Source organism: Ictidomys tridecemlineatus, chromosome 10 (genome assembly GCF_052094955.1).
Source record: "Ictidomys tridecemlineatus isolate mIctTri1 chromosome 10, mIctTri1.hap1, whole genome shotgun sequence".
NCBI lineage: Eukaryota > Metazoa > Chordata > Mammalia > Rodentia > Sciuridae > Ictidomys > Ictidomys tridecemlineatus.
In genome coordinates this window covers 139044818-139068698 of record NC_135486.1, presented here as the reverse complement: position 1 = coordinate 139068698, position 23881 = coordinate 139044818, and the positions used below count along the sequence as shown (strand labels likewise).

Sequence of the window (23881 nt, the reverse complement as noted above, 5' to 3'; positions counted from 1 at the left end):
TATCTTGCAATAATGACTAATAATAAACCAGTTCTCAGTACTGGAGTGATAAGAGCTACTCTAAAGATACCAGTAGAGACCGGACCATGAGGGCCAAGATTTTTTACATTTTTGTTTTTGTCCACATTGTAGCTTTTGTTTTTGGGGGTTTTGGTTTTTGGTTTTGGCACTGGGGATTGAACTCAGGGGCACTTAACCACTGGGCCACATCTCAATCCCTTTTTTGTATTTAGAGACAGGGCCTTGTTGAGTTGCTAAGTGTTTTGCTAAATTGCTGAGGCTGGCTATGAACTTGCAATCCTCCTGCCTCAGCCACGCGAGTCTCTGGGATTATAGGTGTGCACTGTGCCTGGTTCAGGTTATAGCTTTTGATTGAGAACATTAGCAGTTTGTGATTTTTTCCTCTACATTTTGGGGATTAAATAGCTCAACTAAGATGACTGAATATATGGATTATGATTACTCTGGTGCCCAGTTTTTCCCACTCTAACAGATGGACTGAGTGGACTCATGAGTCCTGCCCAGGTGCCATCATTTTCAGGATCACACATTTTCTGCCTTGTTCATCTTATAGCATAACTTATCCTGTGTGTGTTTGTGTGTGTGTGTGTATATTTGTTTTTTTGGTGGTACTTGGGTTCAAACCAAGGGGGTCTCATGCTAGACAGGTGCTGTATACTGAGCTGCATCCCTGGCCCTTCTTAAATTTCTCTGGTCTCTTCTGGCTATGAGGAAACTGTCTTGCTCAGCCCTACGGCAGGTAGCAGGGATGCTGGCCCACAGTCCTGTCCACCGTCCACCCTCCCCACCCTCCAGCTCCAACCCACATCACCAGCCTTGTTTCCCTTTTGGATTCTGGCTGACTTTGAGTGCCCCCATGTCCTGTACCAGCAGCCTGAGACTAACTTCTGCTTGCTTCAGCCAAGGAAGTATTTGTTGGGTGACTTGGGACCTTTTGCAACTGAAGTCTGTGCTACCTTGAGAGGCCTGGATTGGGTCACTATGTCCACACAGATGCCTGGTAACCTGAGGAGCTTCCTGCTCATTTTCCTGTGAGCGTCCTGATGCCTTTGACCACCCTGGGACAGCAGGGCTGTGGTGGACATGTGTCGCAGGAGGGGCCTAGGGCATTTATTTGCTCCCATGGTGTCCAGAAGGGCTCTCGCTTTTACCTCTGTCTGGGAAGAAGGTGTTACCTCCATAGACTTGAGCTTTGGTTCCGGCCTGGGGTGGATCCTGCTGAGTTGGAAACAGGACATTACAGCAAGTTCATGCATTCTTCCCCCACAGACCTGGTAACTGACTTGGACTTTTCTCCCTTTGATGATTTCCTTCTGGGCACGGGCTCTGCTGACAGGACGGTGAGTGGAGCCATTTGGAGGAGCTGGTCATGTCCCACCTACCCCAGCTTTCTGAACTCCCACGGGGTCTTCACTTGTTCTCCTTCCTCAGGCCCTTGGGCCCTGAGTACCTGCCGGCAGCTGTGGTGGTGACTAGCCTTTACACCATATTATTGCCCAAGGGAAGGAGTCTGGGTGATTCGAGAGACTGAAGGGGACAGCAGAGCCCCTGTCCCCACTCTGACCAGCCTTTGGCCACACCCTGTGAGCTCTGAACTGGGTTCCCTCCCTCTCCAGGACATAGAATATGCAGCCCCCAACCTGAACAGCTGAGGTGGGCGAGGTGCCCCTGACCAGCCAAAGGGTGTTTTCTTTGTGGACTGGCCTTGTTCAGCATGGGACCTCTCTGGGGCCAGGGGCAGCCCTGGTTTACAAACTCAGTTCTTCCATAGGTGAAGCTGTGGCGGCTGCCAGGTCCTGGCCAGGCCCTCCCCTCAGTGCCTGGAGTGGTGCTGGGCCCTGAAGCGCTGCCAGTGGAAGTACTGCAATTTCACCCCACCACAGACGGCGTTCTGGCGAGTTCAGCAGGCAGAGCCGTGAAGGTCTGGGACGCAGCCAAGCAGCAGTCTCTGACAGGTGTGGCCTCCCTGGTGCCCTGGACAGCCCTTCCTTTCCTTGTTGTTGTTTTATTTTTTTGGTATATTCCCATCCCCCCGCTTTTTTAAAAATTTTTGTAATAGTAGATAGACAGGGGCTGGGGATATAGCTCAGTTGGTAGAGTACTTGCCTTGCATGCACAAGGCCCTGGGTTCCACACCCAGCACCAAAAAAAAAAAAAAAAAAAAGTAGATAGAATGCCTTTAAATTTTGCTTCATTTTTATGCGGTGCTAAGGATTGAACCCAGTGCCTCACACATCCAGCCCCTCATCCCTTTTAAACCTTTTTTTTATAACTTTATATTATTTATTTATTTTTCTATGTGGTTCTGAGGATTGAACTCAGTGCCTCACATGTGCTCTGCAACTCCAGATCCCCTTTTAATTTTTTGAGATAGTGTCTCATTAAGTTTCTTAGGGCCTTGCCAAATTGCTAAAGCTGGCTTTGAACTTGTGATCCTCCTGCTTCAGCCTCCCAAACTGCTAGGGTTACAGGTATGAACCACCATGCCTGGCATGTTGTTTCAATAATATGACTTCTAAAATTCATATTAGGACTAGGCATGGTGGTGCAGTCCTGAAACAACTTGGAGGCTAAGGCAGAAGGAGGACAAGTTCAAGGCCAACTTTGGCAACTTATCAAGACCCTCCCTCAAAATAAAATTTTAAAAAGGCCTAGGAATGGAGCTCAGTAGTAGAGTGCCCCTGGGTTCAATCCCTAATTCATAAAAAAATTTTAAAAAAGAAAAAAATTGCAGGGTTGGTTGTTTAGCTCAGTGGCAGAGCATTTGCCTAGCACACATGAGGGCCTGGGTTTCATTCTTAGCAACACACACACACACACACACACACACACACACATACACACACCGTAAGTTTGCTAGACGCAGTGGCACATGCCTATAATCCCAGAGTCTTGGGAGGCTGAGACGGGAGGATTGCAAGTTCAAAGCTAGCCTCAGAAACTTAGGCCCTAAGCAACTTAGCAAGACCCTGTCTCAAAAAAATGAAAAGGGGGCTGGGGTGATAGCTCAGTGGTAGAGCACTTGCCTAGCATGTGTGAGGCACTGGATTCGATCCTCATAAAAATAAATAAATAAAATAAAGGTATTGTGTCCCTCCGCAACTAAAAAATTAAAAAAAAAAAAAAAAAAAAGGAAAAGTGCTGGGGATGTGGCTCACTGATGAAGCACCCCTGGGTTCAATCCCTTGTATCAAAATATAAAAATAAAAAAGTATCAAAATAAAAAAGTTGCACAGTGCAACTTCTGTAAGCCTTATGATAAGCATCTGTCCTTCTCCAGGTAGGCATCTGTTTTCATTTCTTAGCTATTTTATTTTCTATTGTTTTCCTCCATTTTTCTACATAACTTCCTTATACTGTTATTGCTTGAAGAAAACTTTATAAATATCTTTCTTTTTGAGTGTGTGTCAGGGGTAGGGGTTAAACCCAGGGCCTCTTGCATGCCAGGCAAGCACTCCACTACTCAGCCGCACATTCCAACCCCTAGAACTGTTTTCAGTGTTGAAAACAAACCCCTGCCTTCCCACCTGGAAGCGGAGGTTTTGTTCTTTAAGGCACCCCTCCCATGGGTGCTTGTGTCTCCTCCCTCAATCCCCATGGAGGGTCACAGTGCTGAGTCCGATTCCTCAGTGTTTAAGTGATGGTGATGTTGGCCGCCTGCAGCTGAGCCCTGTGATATGCCAGTGTTGGGAGTGGACTGAGCTCACCATAGAGGGCTGTCAGCACAGCCTGTGTCCTAGGGAGTCCTTTCTGATGCCTCAGTTACTGAAAATTCAGCCAGGAACAATATTCCTTTTTCTTTTCTTTTTTGGTGCTGGAGCTCTAACCCAGGGCCTCTCACCTGCTTAGCCCACCATGAAGTCAGTTTTTGCCATGGGGGAAAAGAAAAGTGAAATATAAGGTGTAGGTCTTGCCCTGGTGAGCCTCTGGGGTGGCCTAGAAGACCAGCCTGACCCTGGAAGTGACAGTGGAGGTGATGAGGCCTGCCTCTTGTTAGGGAGCAACTTTTTTGTTACCCCTCCCAGGCTCTTTTTGTGTGCCTGGCACTGTGCTGAGGGCCTGCACATCCGTCTGCACAGCAGCTCCTTTGGAATGTGTCAGTTCCTGCTCAGGAGGTCCGATAACTTGGCCATGGCTGTGGCACTCGTGGGTAGTAGAACTGGGATTAGTCCAGGGGAGGGAACCTTGGTGGTTATCTATTGCTTTGGAACAAATTACCCAAAACTAGATACTTAAAACAAATACAAGCATTTATTACCTCAGAGGCTTTGAGGGGCCAGGATGTGGGAGTGGCTAAGCCTGGCGGTTCTGGCTCGGTTCTCCTGAGGATGCACTTGTCTGAAGGCTTGACCTGTGCTGGGGGAGCCACTTCCAAGACAACTCACTCACAAGGTGCTGGCTGTGGACAGGAAGGCTCAGTTGCTCCCTTGTGGGTCCCTTGATGGCTGCTCGAGTGCCCTGAGGGAACAGAGAGGAAGCATAGTGCATTTTCTGACCTGACGTGGGACCCAGGTCACACACCCACATGCCCACCAGCTTCTCTGTTTTGGAAGAGAGTCACTAAGTGCTCCTCACACTCAGAAGTGGAGGGTATTAGTGTCTAAGACTGCCAGTGCGAAGAACCACAAATGGGGTGGTGTAAACTATCAGGAGTTATTATCTAACAGTTCTGGGGTTTAGGAGGCAGATTGAGGTGTAGGCATGATCAGCACCTCCAGGGCTTGCCTCTAGAGCTCCCTGATTTGTGGGTGTCTGTCTTCCTTCTTTCCCTCCATTCGTGTTTATCTTGTTCCCATTTTCCCATTCTCCCAAGTTCCCATTTTCGTAAGCATACCAGTTATACTGCATTTCAAAGAAACAATATTCCTTTTTTTCTTTTCTTTTTGGTGCTGGAGCTCTAACCCAGGGCCTCTCACCTGCTTAGCACAAGCTCTACCCCTGAGCTACCCCAGCCTAAAAGAACCCAGTTTCAAATTATGTCACATTCACAGGTACTAGGACTTAGGACTTCAGCATCTTTTGCAGGGATACGATTCAACCCACAACAGGAAGAGTTTCTTTTTTTTTTTTTTTTTAAGAGAGAGAGTGAGAGAGGAGAGAGTGAGAGAGAAAGAGAGAATTTTTTTAATATTTATTTTTTAGTTCTCAGCGGACACAACATCTTTGTTGGTATGTGGTGCTGAGGATCGAACCCGGGCCGCACGCATGCCAGACGAGCGCGCTACCGCTTGAGCCACATCCCCAGCCCCAGGAAGAGTTTCAAAGAACATGTAGATGGATGTATTTGAAAACCCTTGCTAGGGGAAGAGAGTGGAGTTAGCAGGAGCAGAGGTCCAGGGCTGCGGTGACCCAGTAGGGATGGCAGAGTGAGCGGAAGTGAGCCTGGTAGGAAGTGAGAGCCAGACCTAGGAACAAGGAGCCACAGGAGGTTGTTGAGTACAGATGCGACCCGGCAAGGGCAGAGTTGTAGGCAGAAGCCCCTGGTATACATGCCTCTGTCTGGAGGGAGCTGCTGCCTATTTCTTCCTAGCTGAGAGGGATCCTTTTTGCTGCTGCTGCTGCTGCTGCCTTAACCCTGGGAGTTACCCTACACCAGGCCTGCCCCAGCCTGCTTCTCTGGTTCCCTTATGAGCTGGGGCCTGACTTTGGCTGCTTCTCTGCAGAGCTGGAGGCCCATGGGGACCTGGTGCAGAGTGTTGTCTGGAGCCGGGATGGAGCGCTTGTGGGCACAGCATGCAAGGTAAGTAGGCAGTGAGTCTGTGGGCCTCTGCACAGGGCCAGCCGTGCCTGTACCTTGCAGATGTGGCAGGATTTATGAAGCCAAAGGGCAATGAAGTCAGGTGGGACGTTTATGAACTCCCACCCCACTTGGGCTCTATCAGAATGGGCCTGAAGAGAGCCCCATGCTGCCCGCTGCTGGTGCCTGGCCTTTGCGATTTAGCTCCATCCTGTCCTCGAATCAACCTCACACTACTGCCTTAATGGTTTATCCAAACTCGAGGCTCATGTTTGGTGGCTTCCATATGCAGGGTTCTGTGGCAGCCCCATGCTGTTGGACATGGCCACCTTCCATGAAGGGTGGTACACATGAACGGCAAGTTGTGACCTGGGACCTACCTCTGAAAGGGAAGTGGTTCTTTGAGTTTGTCAGAGAGGCTGGGGAAGATCGGCCTTAAACAGGGGCTGTGGAGCAGAGGTCTGGGTTGGGGAGTAATCCTGGGGCAGGTACCTGGCTGGACGCCAGGGGAGACAAGTACCCATGCCTCGGGGGCAACAGGAAAGCATCAAAGCATTAAAAGTCAGAGGGCAGGACTGGGGCTGTAGCTCAGTGGTAGAGCACTTGCCTAGCATGTGTGAGGCACTGGATTCGATCCTCAGCACCTCATGAAATAAAATAAAGGCATGCTGTATATTTACAACTAAGTCAGAGGGCAGTTGATGGTGTGAGGTGAGCAGTTTTGTTTTGAGTGCTTTCCTGGCTGCTGTGTGGACAGAGCATGGCAGATGAGCAGTGTCCAACACGGATGTTGGACAACTTCCTGAGGGATGGAAAGAATAATTCCTTAGTCGGGGGTGGTAGAAACCAGGGCAGACAGCATAGGGAGGAGCGCTGAGTGCTAAGTGGTGGATTAAGGAGTGGACATCATGAGACTGGGTCCTGGGCTCCAGGAAGAGCCCCTGCACTGATACTGGCATGTGCAGTAGGTGCCACAAGGTGCCAGAAGGGCACCTTGTGGCTGGGGATGTGGCTCAAGTGGTAGGGCGCTTGCCTGGCGTGCATGTGGCCTGGGTTTGATCCTCAGCACCACATACAAACAAAGATGTTGTGTCCCCCGAAAACTAAAAAATAAATATTAAAATAAAAAAAAAAGAAGGGCACCTTGTGTGGATGTTCTGGGTTGGGCACCTCCCAGAGTGATTGTTGGTTGTTGAGCTTAAGTATCTGGAGCTGTGGGAGTGAAGCGTCACCTAAGTCTCTGGCCCTGGTGGTGCCCAGAGCTGAAGGTGGAAAGGTGGGCATGGTTTATGTTCAGAAGCCAGGAGTGCCTCCAGGAGGAAATGACAGTTCATTGGAAGAAGGATCCAAGGAGAAGGTGGCAGGTAGAGAGCTAAGGCAGGGTGGTGCCTGGGCCTAGGACAGAGGGTCCCCAGCATGGCCATGCACCAGGGTCCAGGAAGACCATGGGATCTGGGGATGTGGGCGGCCTTGGTGCTGTGCTGGACCTGAAGACACTATTAGAGAATGGGTAGGTAGCAAGGGCCTGGCGCCAGGGCCGGGAGGAAGGAGTGGAAGGGGTGGCAGGGATAGAGTTGACGGGAGTTCTCCTGAAGTAGAAGGTTCCCAGCAGTAGACCTCTCTAGGCCCATGGTTCACATTCGGAGAGACCCTATTCTCTGCCTTTTTGGAAGGTGAATTTCCTAGTCCTTACTGATTGCTTTTTTCTGGGTTGTTCATTAAGCAGTAGGTTTCAAACACTGAGCTCTCAGGTTGAGAGGAAATCCAGTGGGGCTGCTGCCCCAGGAGTGCCCCTCTTCACTGCCTGCCTGAGGATCTCCTGGGGCCACGGTGAAGGGGCAGGTGGCCACTAGGGGGCACGCCAGCCCCTCCGATGGATGGCCTCTGCCGCCTGCGCCTGCACCTCCTTCACAAGTCTGCTCCTGCCCTGCCAGGACAGGACCACTGCAGGGAGGCTGCATCCCCTGCAGGCCAGCCCTTCGGGTCATACTATGGACTCCTGTTAAGACTTAGCCTTAAAGTACTGTTCCAGAGGGCTCAGGTGCCTCCATGGGGTGCTGTGCCCTGAGCCCCAGTAACCCACCTGTGAGTGGCACTGTTGTCCCATTGTCCTCATCCTCCTTCAGCAGGCTCAGGGCTTGCCCAAGTCACAGAGCTCATCAGTGGTTTTGGACCCAGGCCCCTGCCTTTTCTCGCAGCACTGTGGGGTGGAGAGGTGTTTCCCTTGACCTTCATCTCTGAGACCCGCTCTCCATCCTGTCCCATTTCCTGTGCCCTCTTCATGTCTTTAATCTATAGTTGTCCTTGTCCCTGGCTGTCTTCTTTGACTCTCACTGGCATTGTTTCTGTCTCAGTCCCTGATTGTCTTCTCTGCCTGTCCCTAGGTGCACCTTCTCTGCCCTGTGCTGTCTTTCATCCCCTTCATAAGTGTGGTCTACATATGTCACCACAGGACCCTTGGAGCCCAGGTTGTGGAGCACAGAGCTGAGAGGAGCTACTCCCTGGATCCTGCCTAGTGCCCACCCGGTGTGTGGCAGTTGCTCAGTAAACTGCATCTGGGAAGGCTTTGCCAGGAATGGCACAGAGCCCTGGGCCCCTTCCAAGTATGCCCACAAGGCCTGGCTTTGGAAGCCCTCTCGGCTGGTCTCTGCCTCAGCTGACTGTGCTCTCCTGCCCTACTCACTACCCCATGCACTCCCCCATACACCAGTACACTCCCACCTCCGCATCACGCTCGGGTTCTTCCACCTTCCCCAAGTGCCTTTCCCTTGCCAGAGTAAGAGAGCAAGTTCTGCTTGTCCTTTAGGGTTCAGCTCAGGTCTCAGTTCCTCCCCAAAGGTCCCTGTGACTATTCTGCAGAGTACAGCCCTTGGTTTCAAGTTTAGTGATGGCCGGGCTGTTTGCTCATCTTTCTGTCCCCGGCACTCAATGGGGGCTGCTCACAGCAGGTATTCACCTGGTTTTCTCCTTCTTTTTTTTTTTCCTCCCCTAGTACAAGGGATTGAACCCAAGGCCTTGTATATTAGGTAAAGCACTTTACCAATGAGCTATTTCCCCAGCCCGCTTATCTAAAATTTTGAGACAGGGTCTCACTAAGCTGCCCAGGCTGTCCTTGAACTCACAAACCTCCTGCCTCAGCCTCCTAAATTGCTAAGATTACAGACTGCCACTGTGCCTGCCCCTAGTCCGTTTTAAAATTATTTTTTTTGGTACCAGAAATTGAACCCAAGTGTGTTCAACCACTGAGCCACCTTCCCAGCCCTTATTACTTTTTATTTTGTGAATTTCTTAGGGCCTCACTAATATGCTGATGCTGAACTCCAACTTACAAAGCTCCTGCCTCAGCCTCCTGAGCCGCTAGGATTACAGGTGTGGCTCAAAATTACTTTTATGTTGAAATGGGCTAGGGTTGTAGCTCAGTGGTAGAGCACTTGCTTAATACACATGAGGCACTGGGTTTGATGCTTAGCCCACATAAAAATAAATAAATAAAATAGGCAATGTGTCCATCTATAACTAATATTATATTGTTTTAAAAATATTTTAAATAGGGCTGGGGCTGTAGCTCAATGGTAAGGCGCTTGCCTAGCATGTGCAAGGCCCTGGGTTTGATCCTCCGCACTACATAAAAATAAATAAATAAACTAAAGGTATTGTATCCAACCACAACTAAAAAATAAATATTAAAAAATATTTTAAATAAAGAAATATTTTTAAAACAAGAAAAAAGAAACAGGGTCTTTCCTAAATTGCTGAGGCTAGTCTCAATTTGTGATCCTCCTGTGTCAGCCTCCCAAGTTGTTAGAATTATAGGCAGTGCTTCTGTGCCCAGCAAGGATCTCAGCCTCTTTAATTTTATTTTGAGGCAGTCCCTCTAAGTCGCCCAAGCTGATTTCCAATTTGCCATGCTCCCACCTTGGCCTCTGAGTCACTGGGGTACCAGAAGTTTGCTCTCACCCAATTCATGGTTGAACCTTTCATGTTCTCCTGATGTTATAGGCATAAATTATTTTTTTAATTGTCAATGGACCTTTACTTTGTTTATTGATTAATTTTTAAAAATATTTATTTTTTAATTGTAATTGGACACAACACCTTTATTTCACTTGTTTGTTTGTTTGTTTTTATGTGGTACTGAGAATCGAACCCAGGAACTCGCATGTGTGAGGCGAGCACTCTACCGCTGAGCCACAACCCCAGCCCTTATTGATTTATTTATATGTAGTGCTGAGAATTAGTGCCTCACACATGCGAGGCAAGTGCTCTACCACTGAGCCACAACCCTAGCCCTAGGTATAAATTATCTGAAACAGGTATTTTGCAAATATTTTCTTGAGTCTGTGGCTTTGAGTTTTGATCTTTCATTCTCTTGACAATGTCACAAAGCAGAAAAACAAATTTTCAGTATTTTTTCCCCAGTGTTGGTGATCAAACCCAGGGTTTTGCACTTGCCAGGCAATCACTACACTGAGCGACAGCCCAGCCCAGAAATTTTCAATTTTATTTTTTTATTTTTTTAAAGACAAAGACTGCAAGATGTGCAGACTCTTTTTATTTTTTTTATTTTTATTTTTTTTAAAGAGAGAGTGAGAGAGGAGAGAGAGAGAGAGAGAGAGAATTTTTAATGTTTATTTTTTAGTTCTCGGCGGACAGAACATCTTTGTTGGTATGTGGTGCTGAGGATCGAACCCGGGTCGCACGCATGCCAGGCGAGCGCGATACCTCTTGAGCCACATCCCCAGCCCCAATTTTCAATTTTAATGAAGTCCAATTTGTGAGATTTTTCTCCCATGATCATACCTCTGGGTGTTAGACCTAAAAAGTCATTGCTGTATCCAAGGCCACCTAGATTTTTCTTCTGTGTTATGTAACAAAGGTTTTATGGTTGCATGTTCTGTGCTTAGTTCTGTAGTCCATTTTGAGTTAAACTTTTGTGAAAAAGGTAAGTTCTGTGTAGAGATTCTTTTTTCCTTTTTCCTGAGTTGTTCCAGCACCACTTGTTGAAAAGACTACCCTTTCTCCATGGTGTTGACTGGGTTCTTTTGTTTGTTGATGGACCTTTATTTTATTTATTTATTTATATGCAGTGCTGGGCCTTGAACCCAGTGCCTCACATATGCTAGACGAGCACTCTACCACTGAGCCACAACCCCAGCCCTTGATTGGTTTTTGTCAAAGATCAGTAGACTGTATTTGGGGGGATCTTTTCCAGGCTCCCTTGTCTGCTCCATCAATTTGTTTCTCTTTTTAGTAAAATTGGGTTTGTTCTCCGTTATTATTGTGTTGACTATTCTGGGTCTTTAGCTTCTTCATGAGAATATAGAATCAGTTTGTCAATGTTTACACAGCAACTTCTGGAACTTTGATTAGGATTGTTGTGTGGACTCTGTAGATCAAAGGTGGAAAGAACAGATCTCTCTATGGTACTAAGTCTTCATATCCATACATTTCTTTGATCTTCCTTCTTTTTTTTTTTTAAACGTACTTTTTTTAATATTTATTTTTTAGTTTTAGGTGGACACAATATCTTTATTTTTTTTGAGAATTTTTAAAATATTTATTTATTTATTTTAGTTTTCGGCAGACACAAAATCTCTGTTTCTATGTGGTGCTGAGGATTGAACCCAGGCCGCACACATGCCAGGCGAGCGCGCTACCACTTGAGCCACATCCCCAGCCCCTTAAACGCACTTTAAAAATATATGTTTTATTAGTTATTGAAGGACCTGTATTTATTTATTTGCTCGTATGTGGTGCTGAGAATTGAACCCAGTGCCTCACACATGCTGGGCAAGAGCTCTACCACTGAGCCACAACCCAACCCTTTCCTTCCTTTCTCTCTCTCTCTCTCTCTCTCTCTCTCTCTCTCTCTCTCTCTCTCTCTCTCTCTCTCATAGTAGAGATGGAATCCAGGAGCACCTTCCACTGAGCTGCATCCCCAGTCCTGTTATTTATTTATTTTTTCAGATTTTGAGATAGATCTTGCTGCACTGCCCAGGCTGGCCTTGATCTTGAAATCCTTCTGCCTCAGCCTTCCGAGTTGCTGGGATTATAGGTGTGTGCCACTGTGCCCAGCCTTCTGCAGTTTTTTCCATCAGAGTTTTGTAGTATTTCCCATATTTTGTCAATACATATTTTGTTAGATTTATAAGTGAACATTTCAACTTTTTGATTCTGATGCAAGTGGTAATGTTTTTAATTTTAAATTACAGTTGTTTATTTTATAATATGAAAATAGGAATGTCTGAAACAGAAGTAGAGCTGCACTCAGACATAAAAATGACATGCTGATGAGCCCCCACTGCCCCACCCCTGGTATCCAGCATTGACACCCTTGCCTATGTTGGTCAGGACCTTCATCCTTGCCCAGAGACTATCCCAAACACAAATAGAGATTTTTGTTTATTTTTGACCACAGTAGAATCACAGTGTGCTATGTTATTCTGCAACTTCCTTTTTGCACTTAACAATTTATTATGGACAGTTATGGCCAAGCCTATAAATAGCGGACACAGAGTCTGCCCTTTCTCTGCACAGTTCTTTTTTTCTTTTCTTTTTGTGGTGCTAGAAGTTGAGGGGGCCTCGTGCATACTAGACAAGCACCCTACCACTGGACAGTATCCTCAGCCCTCTGCCCCAGTTGTCTATGTATATACACAGATACACAGATTATTCCACAGAAATGACTTGAACGGGGTCTGGGAGTTTTATTTCAGTAGAGTTCTTTCTTCTTTTTTTGTTCATCTCTGCTCTCAGGTAGTATGGGTCAGTAACTAAGCTGGGTGGACTGTTAGAAGGTGTTAGCTCCATTTTCTGATTGGAAGTTCAGAAATGCCATCGTCCGAGGAGCCAGGACGCCTTGCGCAGGGCTGGACATGCCTGCAGCAGCCTCCTGCTGGTTCTGAGTCTGCATTCTCCTTTTCAAGGGTCCTATTGATGGCACCACTCCATAAAGTCATTGGGGAGACAGGAGAGGGCATGCCTGTGACATGCCTGGTTCATAGTAGAAGGAAGGTGAGCGGTTGCCCCCATCAAATGTGGTCTTCTGGGGGAAGTGGGCATGAAGCAGGACCCGTCCATGCCAAAGGAGGAACCTGGTTGGGGCATGTAATGCCAGCCCCGGGTACAGAGGCAGGGGCCAATCAGAATCTGGAGTGAAGAAACGGGCTAACTCTAATTGTATATTTTCTGTTTCCTCTTCTTTGCTTTTGCAGGACAAGCAGCTAAGGATCTTCGACCCCAGAGCAAAGCCTGAGGCCTCTCAGGTGAGTTGTAGGGGTGGTGGGGTGGGTGGACACCTCCATGCAGGATGAGGACCCAGAGGTTGCAGCAGGTGGAGGAGGGCGGGTGGGTTCCTGGTGCAGAGACCCATGGGCAGTGGCTGCTGCCGGTAGAGCTCTTCCTGGAAAGCCAGTTCTGGGTCCTGGGAGGGCCTGGCTTTGATCACAGGGTGGGAGCAGCCTGGCTGCCCACAGGCAGGAGGAGGAGGTATCCTGTGGCTTCAGGAAGGTAATTTGAGATTCCAGTTTCCTTCTTTCCTTTCACCCCCCCCCACACACACACACTCTCCTTCCCTGGCATGGTCAGAAGAGACCAAGAGAGAGTATCCCCAAAGTCTCCCACCCTCTGTGCTCCTCAGGCCTCACAGAGACCCCTGGAGTAGGGAGGGCCTATCAGACCTACAGGACTGAGGGTTTCTGCATGTTTTGGTTGCACATGTTTCTGCAAGTGTATATTGCATGGGGGCACATGTGGCCATTTGCATTCCACATTAGGAGGCTGGGACCTGGGTTCATGCAGCAGACACAGAGTCACTGGGGAGTCATTAATTTATCCAACAGACCTAGAGGCAGCAGCCAGTGAGCCAGATATAGTGGCCCTGCCCTAGGTAGTACTGGGGGCTTCTCTTTGGGAATGGATTAGTGCTTCTCTGAGCAACTGACATTGGAGCTTCAGCCTAAGTTTCATTTCACCAGGGTGACATGCACAGATGGCCTGAGGTAGGATGAACTTGTCCCAGAAGTCTGCTGAGGGACCCAGAGGGGAGGCAGGCCATGTGAAGAGCCTGTCCCCTGGGCTTTGGAAAGCCCCTAGAGTGTTTAAGCAGGAAGTGAGATGAGTGGATTTACTCCCCGCCCCATAATTTTGTATGGTGCATTATAATTATACATAATGATGGGATTTATTATTACATATTCACACATGCATATACTATAAGAATATAATTTGGGGCTGGAGCTATAGCTCAGTAGCAGAGCACTTGCCTTGCACGTGTGAGGCACTGGGTTCAGTCCTCAGCACCACAAAAAAAATAAGCAAATAAAATAAAGACATGCTATTCATTAAAAAAATATATGTATATATATATATATTTAATATATGTGTCCTGGGAGGGCCTGGCTTTGATCACAGGGTGGGAGCATATATATATACTCACACACAAACACACACACACACACTAAATATATATATAAAATCTGGCCAATATCGTTCCCATTATTTCCCTTTCTTGCCCCTCCTCCCCTGGTCCCTGTTCTCTAGTAGTCCTCCTTCAGTTTTCATGAGATCCCCCACCTTTCTTTTTCTTTTTTCTTTCTACCTTCTGCACATAAGAGAAAACATATGACCCTTGACCCTTGACTTTTTGCATTTAGTTTATTTTACTTAATGTTCTTAAGTTCCATCCATTTTCCTGCAAATAACCTAATTTCATTGGATTTAAATTTCTGATTTCCAATTAGTGATCCTCCTGCCTTAGCCTCTTAAGTAGGTGGGAATTTTCTAGAAACTGAAGTCTTCTCCCTCAGGGAGATGAAGTATAGGGTCCTACTGCCAGCTCTGGGAAACGCTCCCTAGCAAAGGTACACACCCATCCACACCCTGTCCCCATTTCAAGGGCTTAATGCCCACCTAGGGCCAGGAGTAGACCATCAGCTCAAACCTGGTAGCCTGAAATTTGAGTTTTGGGGGGCCAAGATGGTACAGTCAGTTCCATTCCGGCTGAAGACAGAAAGGAAGCCCTATCTGACTGGTGAATTGAGATGAAAAGAAGTTTGGTTACATCCCGCCTGTGCATCCTGGAAGGACTACCTGGCCTCCTCCACCCAAGGGGACATTTGTGTCTCAGAGAAGTGTGGGTGTGGACAGTAGGCCTCACCTGGTAGTTTTCCTTAACTCACCTCTAAGCCTTTACCCAGAAAGGGGTCCAGGCTCTACTTGGAGGATAAACTGAATCCCCCCCTTTCCCAGGTCGCCCTCTGCCCAGGGCCTCAGATGCTGGGCCTGGAGTGCCTGCACTCGTACCCGCTGGGCATGCCATGCCCAGCCTCTGGGCCAACCCTGGAGTGTTTCTCCCTTCTCTCCCCTCCACGCTACCTCCTTCCAGCCCCCGCCCTTCCTCCAGCAGGGCTGAGTGGGGGCTGAGGTGGAGCTGGAGTGGCTGCTGGCCAAGGGAGTCTGATTCCTAGTGGGTGAAGGTCTGTGCCTGGAGGAGCCTCTGAAGGGGCTGCAGCCAGGAGATCTGGGAGGAGCGAGGGCGGCTCCCTGACTGCAGAGACTGTGCCTGGCGCCTGGCCCTGCTGGTGCCTTGCGGGGGCAGTGGGCCTGGAATGCCGTCCTCCGCCTGGCCCTGCCCCCCACTTCCGCCCAGGGCATCTGGCCCACACCTGGCTTCTATTAAGAAAACCACTGCTGGCGGCAGGGGCGGGCGTGAGCCAAGGGGCCAGCTTGGGGGAAGTCCTTCTAGGAGCACCTTCTCTGAGGGGGCATGGCTGGGGCTCCTGGAGGATAGCATCCTCCTCCAACCATTTCTTCCCCTCACTATCCTCGCAGCCTGAAGGCTGTGCTGTGCAGGGACGAGTCCTCCCTTCACTGTCTGGACCCTGCTTTGGGCCACCTGAGCTTAAAGCAGAAACCTTTGGGTGCCTCCTTCCTATTTACAACCCTGTTTTGTTTTTACTTTTTATTTTCATGTATGTATACATGTATTTTTAAATTTGTTCTTATTAGTTACACATGATAGAATGTATTTTGACATACACGTATGGAGCGTAACATTCTTCTGGTTGTACGTGATGTATAATTACATTGGTCATGTAATCATACGTGTGCATGGATAGTAATGTCTGATTCATTCTACTGTCTTTCCTATTTCCATTCTCCCTCCCTTCCCTTCATTCTCCTTTGTTTAATCCAAAGTACTTGTATTTTTCCCTATTGCCCCCTTATTGTGAGTTAGCATCTGTATATCAGAGAAAACATTTGGCCTTGGCTTTTTGAGATTGGCTTATTTCTCATGATAGTCTCCAGTTCCATCCATTTACCAGCAAATGCAATGATTTCATTCATCATTATGACAGAGTAATATTCCATTGTGTATGTATACCACATTTTCTTCATTCTGTATGCATGTATTTTGTTTTGTATTTTTCAGTGCCAAGGATTGAACCCATGGCTTTCCTCTTGCTTGGCAAGTTCTCTACCACTGGACTTTTCCCCAGCCTTTTTTATTTTTTATTTTGAGATGGGGTCTTGCTAAGTTGTTCAGGCTGATTTCCAATTTGTGATCCTCTTGCCTTAGCCTCTTAAGTAGGTGGGATTATAGGTGTATACCAACACAGTCTGCTCTATGTCTTTTCGAGATGTGGTTTCCTTTTGCTGTCCAGGGTGGCCTTGAATGCCTAAGCTCAAGCATCTTTTTGCCTCATCCTGGGACTACAGGTGCATACCACTGTGTCTGGCTTCCTCCTTCGTTTTTCGATTATGTTTATGACCACTGTAGGACTTCCACCCTGATGGCCCCCCTAGAAAGCTGGCTCTTTGGATCTTTCTGAAGTCCAAGCCAGGACACGAGGGGTCAGGATGTTTCTTTCACTGCTCCAGGGCCACAAGTAGAAGAGCCAGGCCTGTTCTAGCTGAGCCCCCAGGCCCCTTCTGCTGCTCCTTCATTGAACCAAAGCCCTGGATGGGGGTTGGTGAAGCCCTGAAGTCTTGACTGTCTCAGGGAAGCAGCACACTGAGGCTGGGAGATGCCTGGGGTGCAGTGAGGCCTCAAGATCCTCCTTAGGGACAGAAAGGGGCCCAGGATGAGCCATCTGACCTCTCTTTGTGGGGGAGTATGTGCCTCCTGACCACCCCATGTGTCAAAGCCTGGGGGGCTGAGCATCTGGAACCCAACACTGAGCCTGGCTCAGGTGAGGGTCTTACCACTGGAAAAAGTCTCCTTGCCCTAGGAAGGAGCCCAGGGCTTCCTGATGAGCAGCCCTGCCCCACACCGTTGTCATGGTAATCCAGAGGGGCTTTGGTTGCATTGCAGTGGAATGCTGGGTATGCACACACACACCCACACTCACTGGATGGGCTGGTGCTGCCTGCCTGGCTGCACCTCCTCCTCTCCTCTTCCTGAGGCCAGGTAGCAGGGACTTTGCTCCAGAGACTGAGGGGCAGTGAAGCCCTCTTAAAGCTTCTCCATGAGCAGATACCCTATTGCCTGTGGGGACAAAGGCCACCCCTAGGAGGACCTGAGCCTCTTTGCTTCTAGGAGGGAACCTCCAGCCTGGCCTCTTGCGCCAGGGTAATAGGATGCCTGGGGCCCAGCTGCAGCCTTCCCGGGGGCCCAGGAGATTGAGATGCTGAGGGCTCAGAGGCAGGGCTTCTCTTTTGTGAGTCTCTCTGAGGTCAGCCAAGAACTTTCTATTTTTGAGATTGGAAATCACTCCAGTGATCTGGGGTTAGAGGTGGCTGCTGACCTTCCTAACCCATGTGGCTTCCTGTGGCCCCTGGGCCAACAGCTAGGTTCACCATAATGGGGAGTGGCTTTCCGAGTACTTTCGCAGACCTTAGTGCTGTGTGCCTGGAGGCCTGGTGCCCTCCCCCGGGTGAGCTGATCCAGGATGCTTGCTGGAAGCCAGAGGGCTTCTGGGGCAGTGGTCGTCTTGGGCTCCCCTAGCCCTCTCTCTGCTGCATGGCAAGTCTCTTCACCCCCGGTCTCATGTCCTCATGCGGAGTGAGATCATGGGACCAGCTCACAGGACTGGAGGCTCAGGTAGCCTCCAGCTGCATTGTTAGGTGACTGGGGAGAGGGCTTGCTTTCTCTAGGTCCTGGTTTCTGCACCTGTGAACAGAAGGTAGAAGATGCAGGCCAAGGTGCATTTGGCCTCAGCTGTGCCTCTGAATGAGAAATGCTTGGTGATAGCCTGGCCCTGCCTCCCCCACCCACCTGTTGCCTGCACCAGCCTCTCTGCTTCCATCTCCTGTGTTAGTTCTGCTGTCTACCTCACACCTCTTTGCTCAAATGTTACTTTATAATGACTTCAGTTACACTCTGATTGTACACTGTTATCATCTTTAAAAATAGAGTATTTCAGGCTGGGTGTGGTGGTGCATTCTTGTAAGCCCATCTATTCAGGAGGCTGAGGCAGCAGGATCACAAGATTGAGGCCAGCCTCCATTACCCTGTCTCAAAATAAAATAATGGCCAGGGATGTAGCTTTGTGGTGGGCCACTTGCCTAGCATGCATGAGGCCCTCTGTTCAATCCCTGGTACCCCACCTCGTTTGATATGTGGCAGATTCTCCTGTGTTAATGTTCCTTGTGGCAGTCCTCCAAAGAGGGTCCTGCTACGGTAGTTTTTACAGACAGGGAAACTGAGGCACTGACTTTGTGACTCATTCTGGGATAGGGCCCTTGGGCAGGTCTGGGGTTTCATTCAGGCAGTCTGTCTCAGGTTGTTCCCTCACCTCCACTTGGCTGCTCTGTGGCGCTTACAGTGATGTCGAAGGCATAGTTATTTCCATTTGGTCTGGTCTGCCTCCCAGTGTAGATAGTCCGTGGGCTTGAGGACCTTGTCCATTCTGTTCACTGTGTCTCCAGCTCCTGGCACATTGTGTGGCTTGGATAATTGTATTATGAAAGAACAAATGAAGGAGCAGCTTGATTTCACTCACATTCTTGGTCCTCTGAGGACTGCCCATCCCCACTGCTGGCTTCCAGCTTGGTCCTTGGCCTGAGGGAGGCCTCACGTGTTTGTTGAATGAATGAATAATGTGCAGACCAGTTGGAACCATCCGGTTTGCTTCTTACACAGGGATATTTGTACACTGATGAGAAGACAGGAGCCCAAACGACACTTCTCACCTATTCTGGGTGTCAGGGGCCTGACCCTCTTCCTGATCTGAACCCCTCTTAGGTCAGGGAGAGGGGCGTGAGGCCCTGGTTCTCAGGCTCCAGCCCTGACTTCCTGTGCTGCTGTGGCTGGGTGGGAAGGGAGCAGTGAGAAAAGCCCCCGGAACAACGGGTGGGGGAGTGTTTCCAGGTCTCCCACGCTGGGGTCGCCTCTGTAGGCTGAGGAGGGGGCCCTGGGCCAGCTCCTCGCTGGCTGCTTCCCTCCCTCATTCATTCCCAAGGAGATCGTGGGAAGCCTGGAGGAGGCTGGCCATGGTTGGGGTGAGCTATTTTTGGTAACAGGGTCCTTGTCTCAGGCTCCAGGGGCCAGGGTGACTGGGAGAGAGCTGTTTGCATTTCCTCTGGCCCCCTCAGCCTCCCCCCCACCAGGGCCCAGAGGGACAAGGCTGCCTGCCCGGGATGTGAACTTCTCTCTCCTTCCTGGGGGCCTTGAGCCTTCCTGCTGGCAGCTCTAGCACCGTGGGAGGCCACGAGGGGCACTGCACTGCCCTCTCTAGGACTTCCCCAGAACTTGGCCCTAGGCCTGCCCTCTGGCCCGCTGGCAGCTCCCAGAGGCAGTGGTAATCCTGCTAATCCTGCGATTTGCACAGTGCTTTGCTGAGGGCAGCGTGGGTACCATGAGCCCTGTTTACAAGAGAAAAATGAGATTTTGAGAGGGTGTGGGGTCCCCAGGGTCATATGGCTCAGGGATATGGGCAGGATAAGGGAGGGGTCTCAGCTTCTTTTAGGCACCTGCTTTTAGTCCAGCCCTCCCAGGAGGTGAGCATCCACCAGGGCCTATTGACACAGCTGTCCTGGTGGGGTTGGAAGTGGGCTTTGTCCTGTGTGTATGAGGTCTCTTTTGGCTTAGGTCAGCCATAGGAAATTCCAAGGTAAAGACCGATCTGCCCCTCTGTGGGTGCTCAGATGGGTGGGTAGCAGAACTACCCTAGTTGAGGCCCACTCCACATCTCCACCCCTTGTCTAGGGCTCCAGGGGCCAGTACAACTAGGAGAGAGCTGTGTGCATCTCCTCTGGCCCCCAAGGGGCCCTGATGGCTCAGCCCTGGTTTTGCATCCTGTAGAGCACAAAGGCCCACGAGAACAGCAGGGACAGCCGGCTGGCATGGACGGGTACGCAAGAGCACCTTGTGTCCACGGGACTCAACCAGGTAGGGACTTCTCCAGCGCGAGCAGGGCACTGTCACATAAGTCCTAGTCTAAAGGACTAGGGCGTGTCTAGTCCTTTAGACTCCTGACCTAGGAAGGTGGGATAAGGCTGGTGGGAGGTAGGGAGCTGATGTCCAGTTCCAGGCCTGTCCATATACGGCCTGCCTCTGCAGCTGGGTCTCAGAGCCCCAGGGGACTAAGGGCTGTGGAAAACTGGTGAATTCCATTTGCAATAGCTAAGCCTGACCCTGGGAGCTTTGGTGGCCCCACAGGGACCAGAGTCCATGGAGGGAACCGCCCCTGTCCTTTGTCACCTAGGGGTTGTTAAAGGAGCAGGACATGGAAACCCAGACTCTTTCTCCTGGCATGTCTTCCCCCTGCTCTCGCTTGTACCAGGCATACCCTCAGGCATTGGGTTTCAGGAGGCCCTGAGGTAGGCAGGCCAGGACCCTCTGAGCCTCTCTCTGGCCCTCCCCACAGATGCGTGAGCAAGAAGTGAAGCTGTGGGACACCCGTTTCTTCTCCAGTGCCTTGGCCTCCCTCACCCTGGACACCTCACCCGGGTAGGAGCTGCAACAAGTTGGGGGGGCTGGGACCAGAGGACCAGATGAGTGTTGAGTCCAGGTCTGGTGCATTAGTCATTGGTGAGGGTCCTTAATCCAGCTTGGCAGTTAGTTAGGCTGGTCACCTGTTACCTGGCTGCAGGTGCCTGACCTGGGCTGCAAGGTCTATGTGTAAAAGACTGCTCTCCAGGAGCCCCAGGTTTCAACAGCAAGGGCACTGAGGTAACCTCCAGTTAGCCAGTGAGCCTGACCTGCCCTGGTGGACCCTGGTGGCAGACTGGGTGCTGGGTCATGGGGTATGGCCTAGGGCTCACAGGTGTATTTTGACATTTGGGGAGGGGATTGTGACCTGGAAGATGCACTTGATTTTGTTGAGGATACTTGTGGGACTGAGGACCCTGGGAGACCTACAGGAAGATGGTTATGGGATGGACAAGTAGAGATGTTGGGAGAGATGAGTAGATTTAGAGGGGCCAGTGGCAGATAGGAGTGGGCTTGGATTCTACTGAGGTTTATGACATTCAGTCAGCACTTGCTACACGGCTGTCCCTGTCCGTCCCCAAGTGGGGCTGGTGCCCAGGAAGCATGGGGGAAGTCCGAATACACCTTTCCTTCCATCCCCACCAGAAGTATATGGAGGAAGGTTTGTGGAAATCCTGGTGGGGTCCCCAACCAGGCCAGCAGCTTTGTGCAGAGATGGCATTGGTCCACAGTGGCACAGAGCCAGCCCATCAGGAGGCCTGCAATGAGCACTTACAAGGGAGCAGTCATTTAGTCTGCACGACCACCCACATTATAGCTGAGGAAACCGAGGCTTGGGAAGGTTCATACTTAGCCAAGCAAGGATATGGGGGGAAGGGGCAAGGACTTGGTCCCTGTCCCAAAGTTCCAGCTGTGACTCATGGAGGGGCTGGCTTGTGCTCTTCCAGGCAAGGGGATCGTGGACTGCCAGAGTTAGGAAAGAACCTTCTTATATTAAAAAAACTGAATCACGGAGGGACAGAGACCAGGAGCAGCAAGGGCAATGTGTCTCCCTGGAATCTTCTAGAAGAGCCCTTGGCCGAGTGTTCCCTAGCTGAGAGTGCTTCCTAAAGAGGGGGACTTGGTCAGGAAGACAGAGACCTTCCATCCCATCCTCTCACACCTAGGGAGAGGGAGACTGGGATGCTGTTGGCATGGCCAGTTTTACAGGTGAGGAAGGCAAGGCTGAGTGAGACTCAGGACTTTCTTCAGCCTCCTGCTGCCCTAGGCCTGGGGAACAGGGGGTTCAGGAAGGAAGTCAGCCAGCCCAGCCTGCCCTGGAGGAACTGGAACAGCTGGGCCACGGGGTCCTACACCCATCATCTGTTCCACGTACCCACCCCAGCCCTGAGGTTGTCTTGGTGCTGCCCTGGCATCTTGTCCTCCAGACTTTCCCAGACCAGTTGGCCCCTTCCCTGCAGGCCCCCAGCAGAGGCGTTGTGGGTGTGAAGGGACCCAGCATCAGCAATCAAGTGCTCACCCGCCCACTGCTTCCTGCCTTCCAGACCCTGCCCTCAGTGATAGGTCCTCCATCCCCCGCAGAGCAACTCCCACCCAGCCCCAGCATGGCCCCTGGAAGTTAACGATGCTCAGACCCCACGGTGCCACTGGCCAAGGCTGACCCTGTAATTACAGCAGTTAAGAATAGCCTGGAAGGACCAGCAAGGACTGGAGCTTCTCAAATCACTCCCAGATGGGTGTCCAGGCTAGTGCCTTGCCCCTCCGTCCCCAGCCCTGGCCCTGCCAGAACCCTTAGCAAAAGAGCTGGCACTCTTAAGCTAGTGGATGCCAGGGACGCATGCCAGCCTCTAAACTGAGAGGCGGTGGGTCCCCTGCTCCCATGCACCCTGGAAGCCAGAGCCCCCCGCTGACTGGAGATGGAAAGTGCACAGGGCGTCAGCTGTGGGCACAGATGCAGGGAGGCTGGCAGCAGTGTGCACTCAGCTGCCCTCAGTTTCTTCTGTTTTACAGATTTTCCATCTTGGTTTGGGCAGAACAGTGTGTGCTCTTAAGAGTTATAGGAGCCAGGGGTCAGGCATTCACCCTGGGGCGGGAGGGGCTCTACTGTGGTTCCCATCTCTGTCCTTCCTGCCATTTGTGGAGTGTCTTCACTGGAGCATGCCACAGTGGGAATAGTTGGGTGTACTGGGAAGCAGGCCAACCTCGGGCCTTGTGAAAGGTTGGTGGGAGGGGCAGGTACCTGGCACTTTTTGTGTGTAAGGCAAGACCCATGCTTTGTGCCGGGTGGAGATGGGGGATATGAGAGGGACCAGCAGAGCTCAGTGTTCAAGAAGCAGCTTTTCCCTGGTCCAGGAGACATGCTTTGGGGTGTGAAGTGGGAGGGGGTATGAGTGTGAGGGTGCTGGAGGAACCTATGCTCTATCCCCTATAGCAGCAGGGGTCATGGCCACCGAATCTTCCCCTGTGGCTGGCAGCCCCGGCTGGGCCAGGGAGCAGGCGGTGGGCTCATCCTGTTTGGCCGTGAGCAAGCTGCTGCTTCATCTGCCTGAGGTGCCAGGGACAGAAGCAGAGCCCATGCAGCCCAAATGAAACTACACTTGTGGCAGGAAGGACCCAGAATAAGGGGCTGGCATGTCCCCATGGCTGCCCCTGGTCCCTGGCTTAAAGCCACCCTGGGTGAGGTCTGTACCTTTCCTGGGCCCTGCCACCCCACCCAGCCAGTCCCACGGGCCAGGTTTGCTTTGCGGTGGAAACATTTCCTTAGCAGCTGCCGTACTCAGCAGCGGCCCACAGGCCCACAAAGGTGCCTCTGATGGGGCTGCTGAGGGCGGCCGCCTCGCCATGGCTGCTTCCTAATGGAGCCCAGGCCTACAGGAAATCCACCTGGGCTGCTGCTACCGCCACTGCTGCCTTAGGAGGAAGGGCCCCACCCAGGCCCACAGCCACCTCCTCTGCCACATGACTTACACCGCCTGCCTCCTCTGCGTGCCAGAGCCCTCAGCAGCCACTAATTGAATCCAGAGCCTCGCGTGGCCAGGCCCGACTCTATGTTGACATCAACACCCCAAGCCTCTGGGCCTGGCTGTGCTTCCTTCTTACTGCTGGGGTGAGGCTAGGGACCAGGGCTGTGACCTCTGGGTGGACACTGATGTGGGGCCTCTGGGAGGCTTGCTCCAGCTTTTGCTGGGCTCTTCACTGCCCTAGGACCCACTGCCCCTCACCCTCTGAGGTTAACAGGAAGAGATGGT

General features: G+C 50.7%; 1 protein-coding gene across 5 annotated transcripts in view; it reads left to right on the top strand.

The window, feature by feature from the left end:
• The window catches only part of Coro7 (coronin 7), a 55645-nt gene that overhangs the window by 7142 nt on the left and 24622 nt on the right, over positions 1-23881 (top strand). For 3 of the 5 annotated variants that reach the window (XM_005337733.5, XM_078024550.1, XM_040277867.2), the window contains exons 4-9: positions 1291-1361; positions 1793-1976; positions 5685-5761; positions 12973-13023; positions 20004-20090; positions 20569-20651. In XM_005337733.5, coding sequence (XP_005337790.2) covers positions 1291-1361; positions 1793-1976; positions 5685-5761; positions 12973-13023; positions 20004-20090; positions 20569-20651 — 553 coding nt within the window. Of the gene's footprint in view, positions 1-1290; positions 1362-1792; positions 1977-5684; positions 5762-12721; positions 12773-12972; positions 13024-20003; positions 20091-20568; positions 20652-23881 lie in introns of those variants that run through there. The other 2 variants (XM_078024551.1, XM_078024552.1) reach the window with 2 other exon arrangements.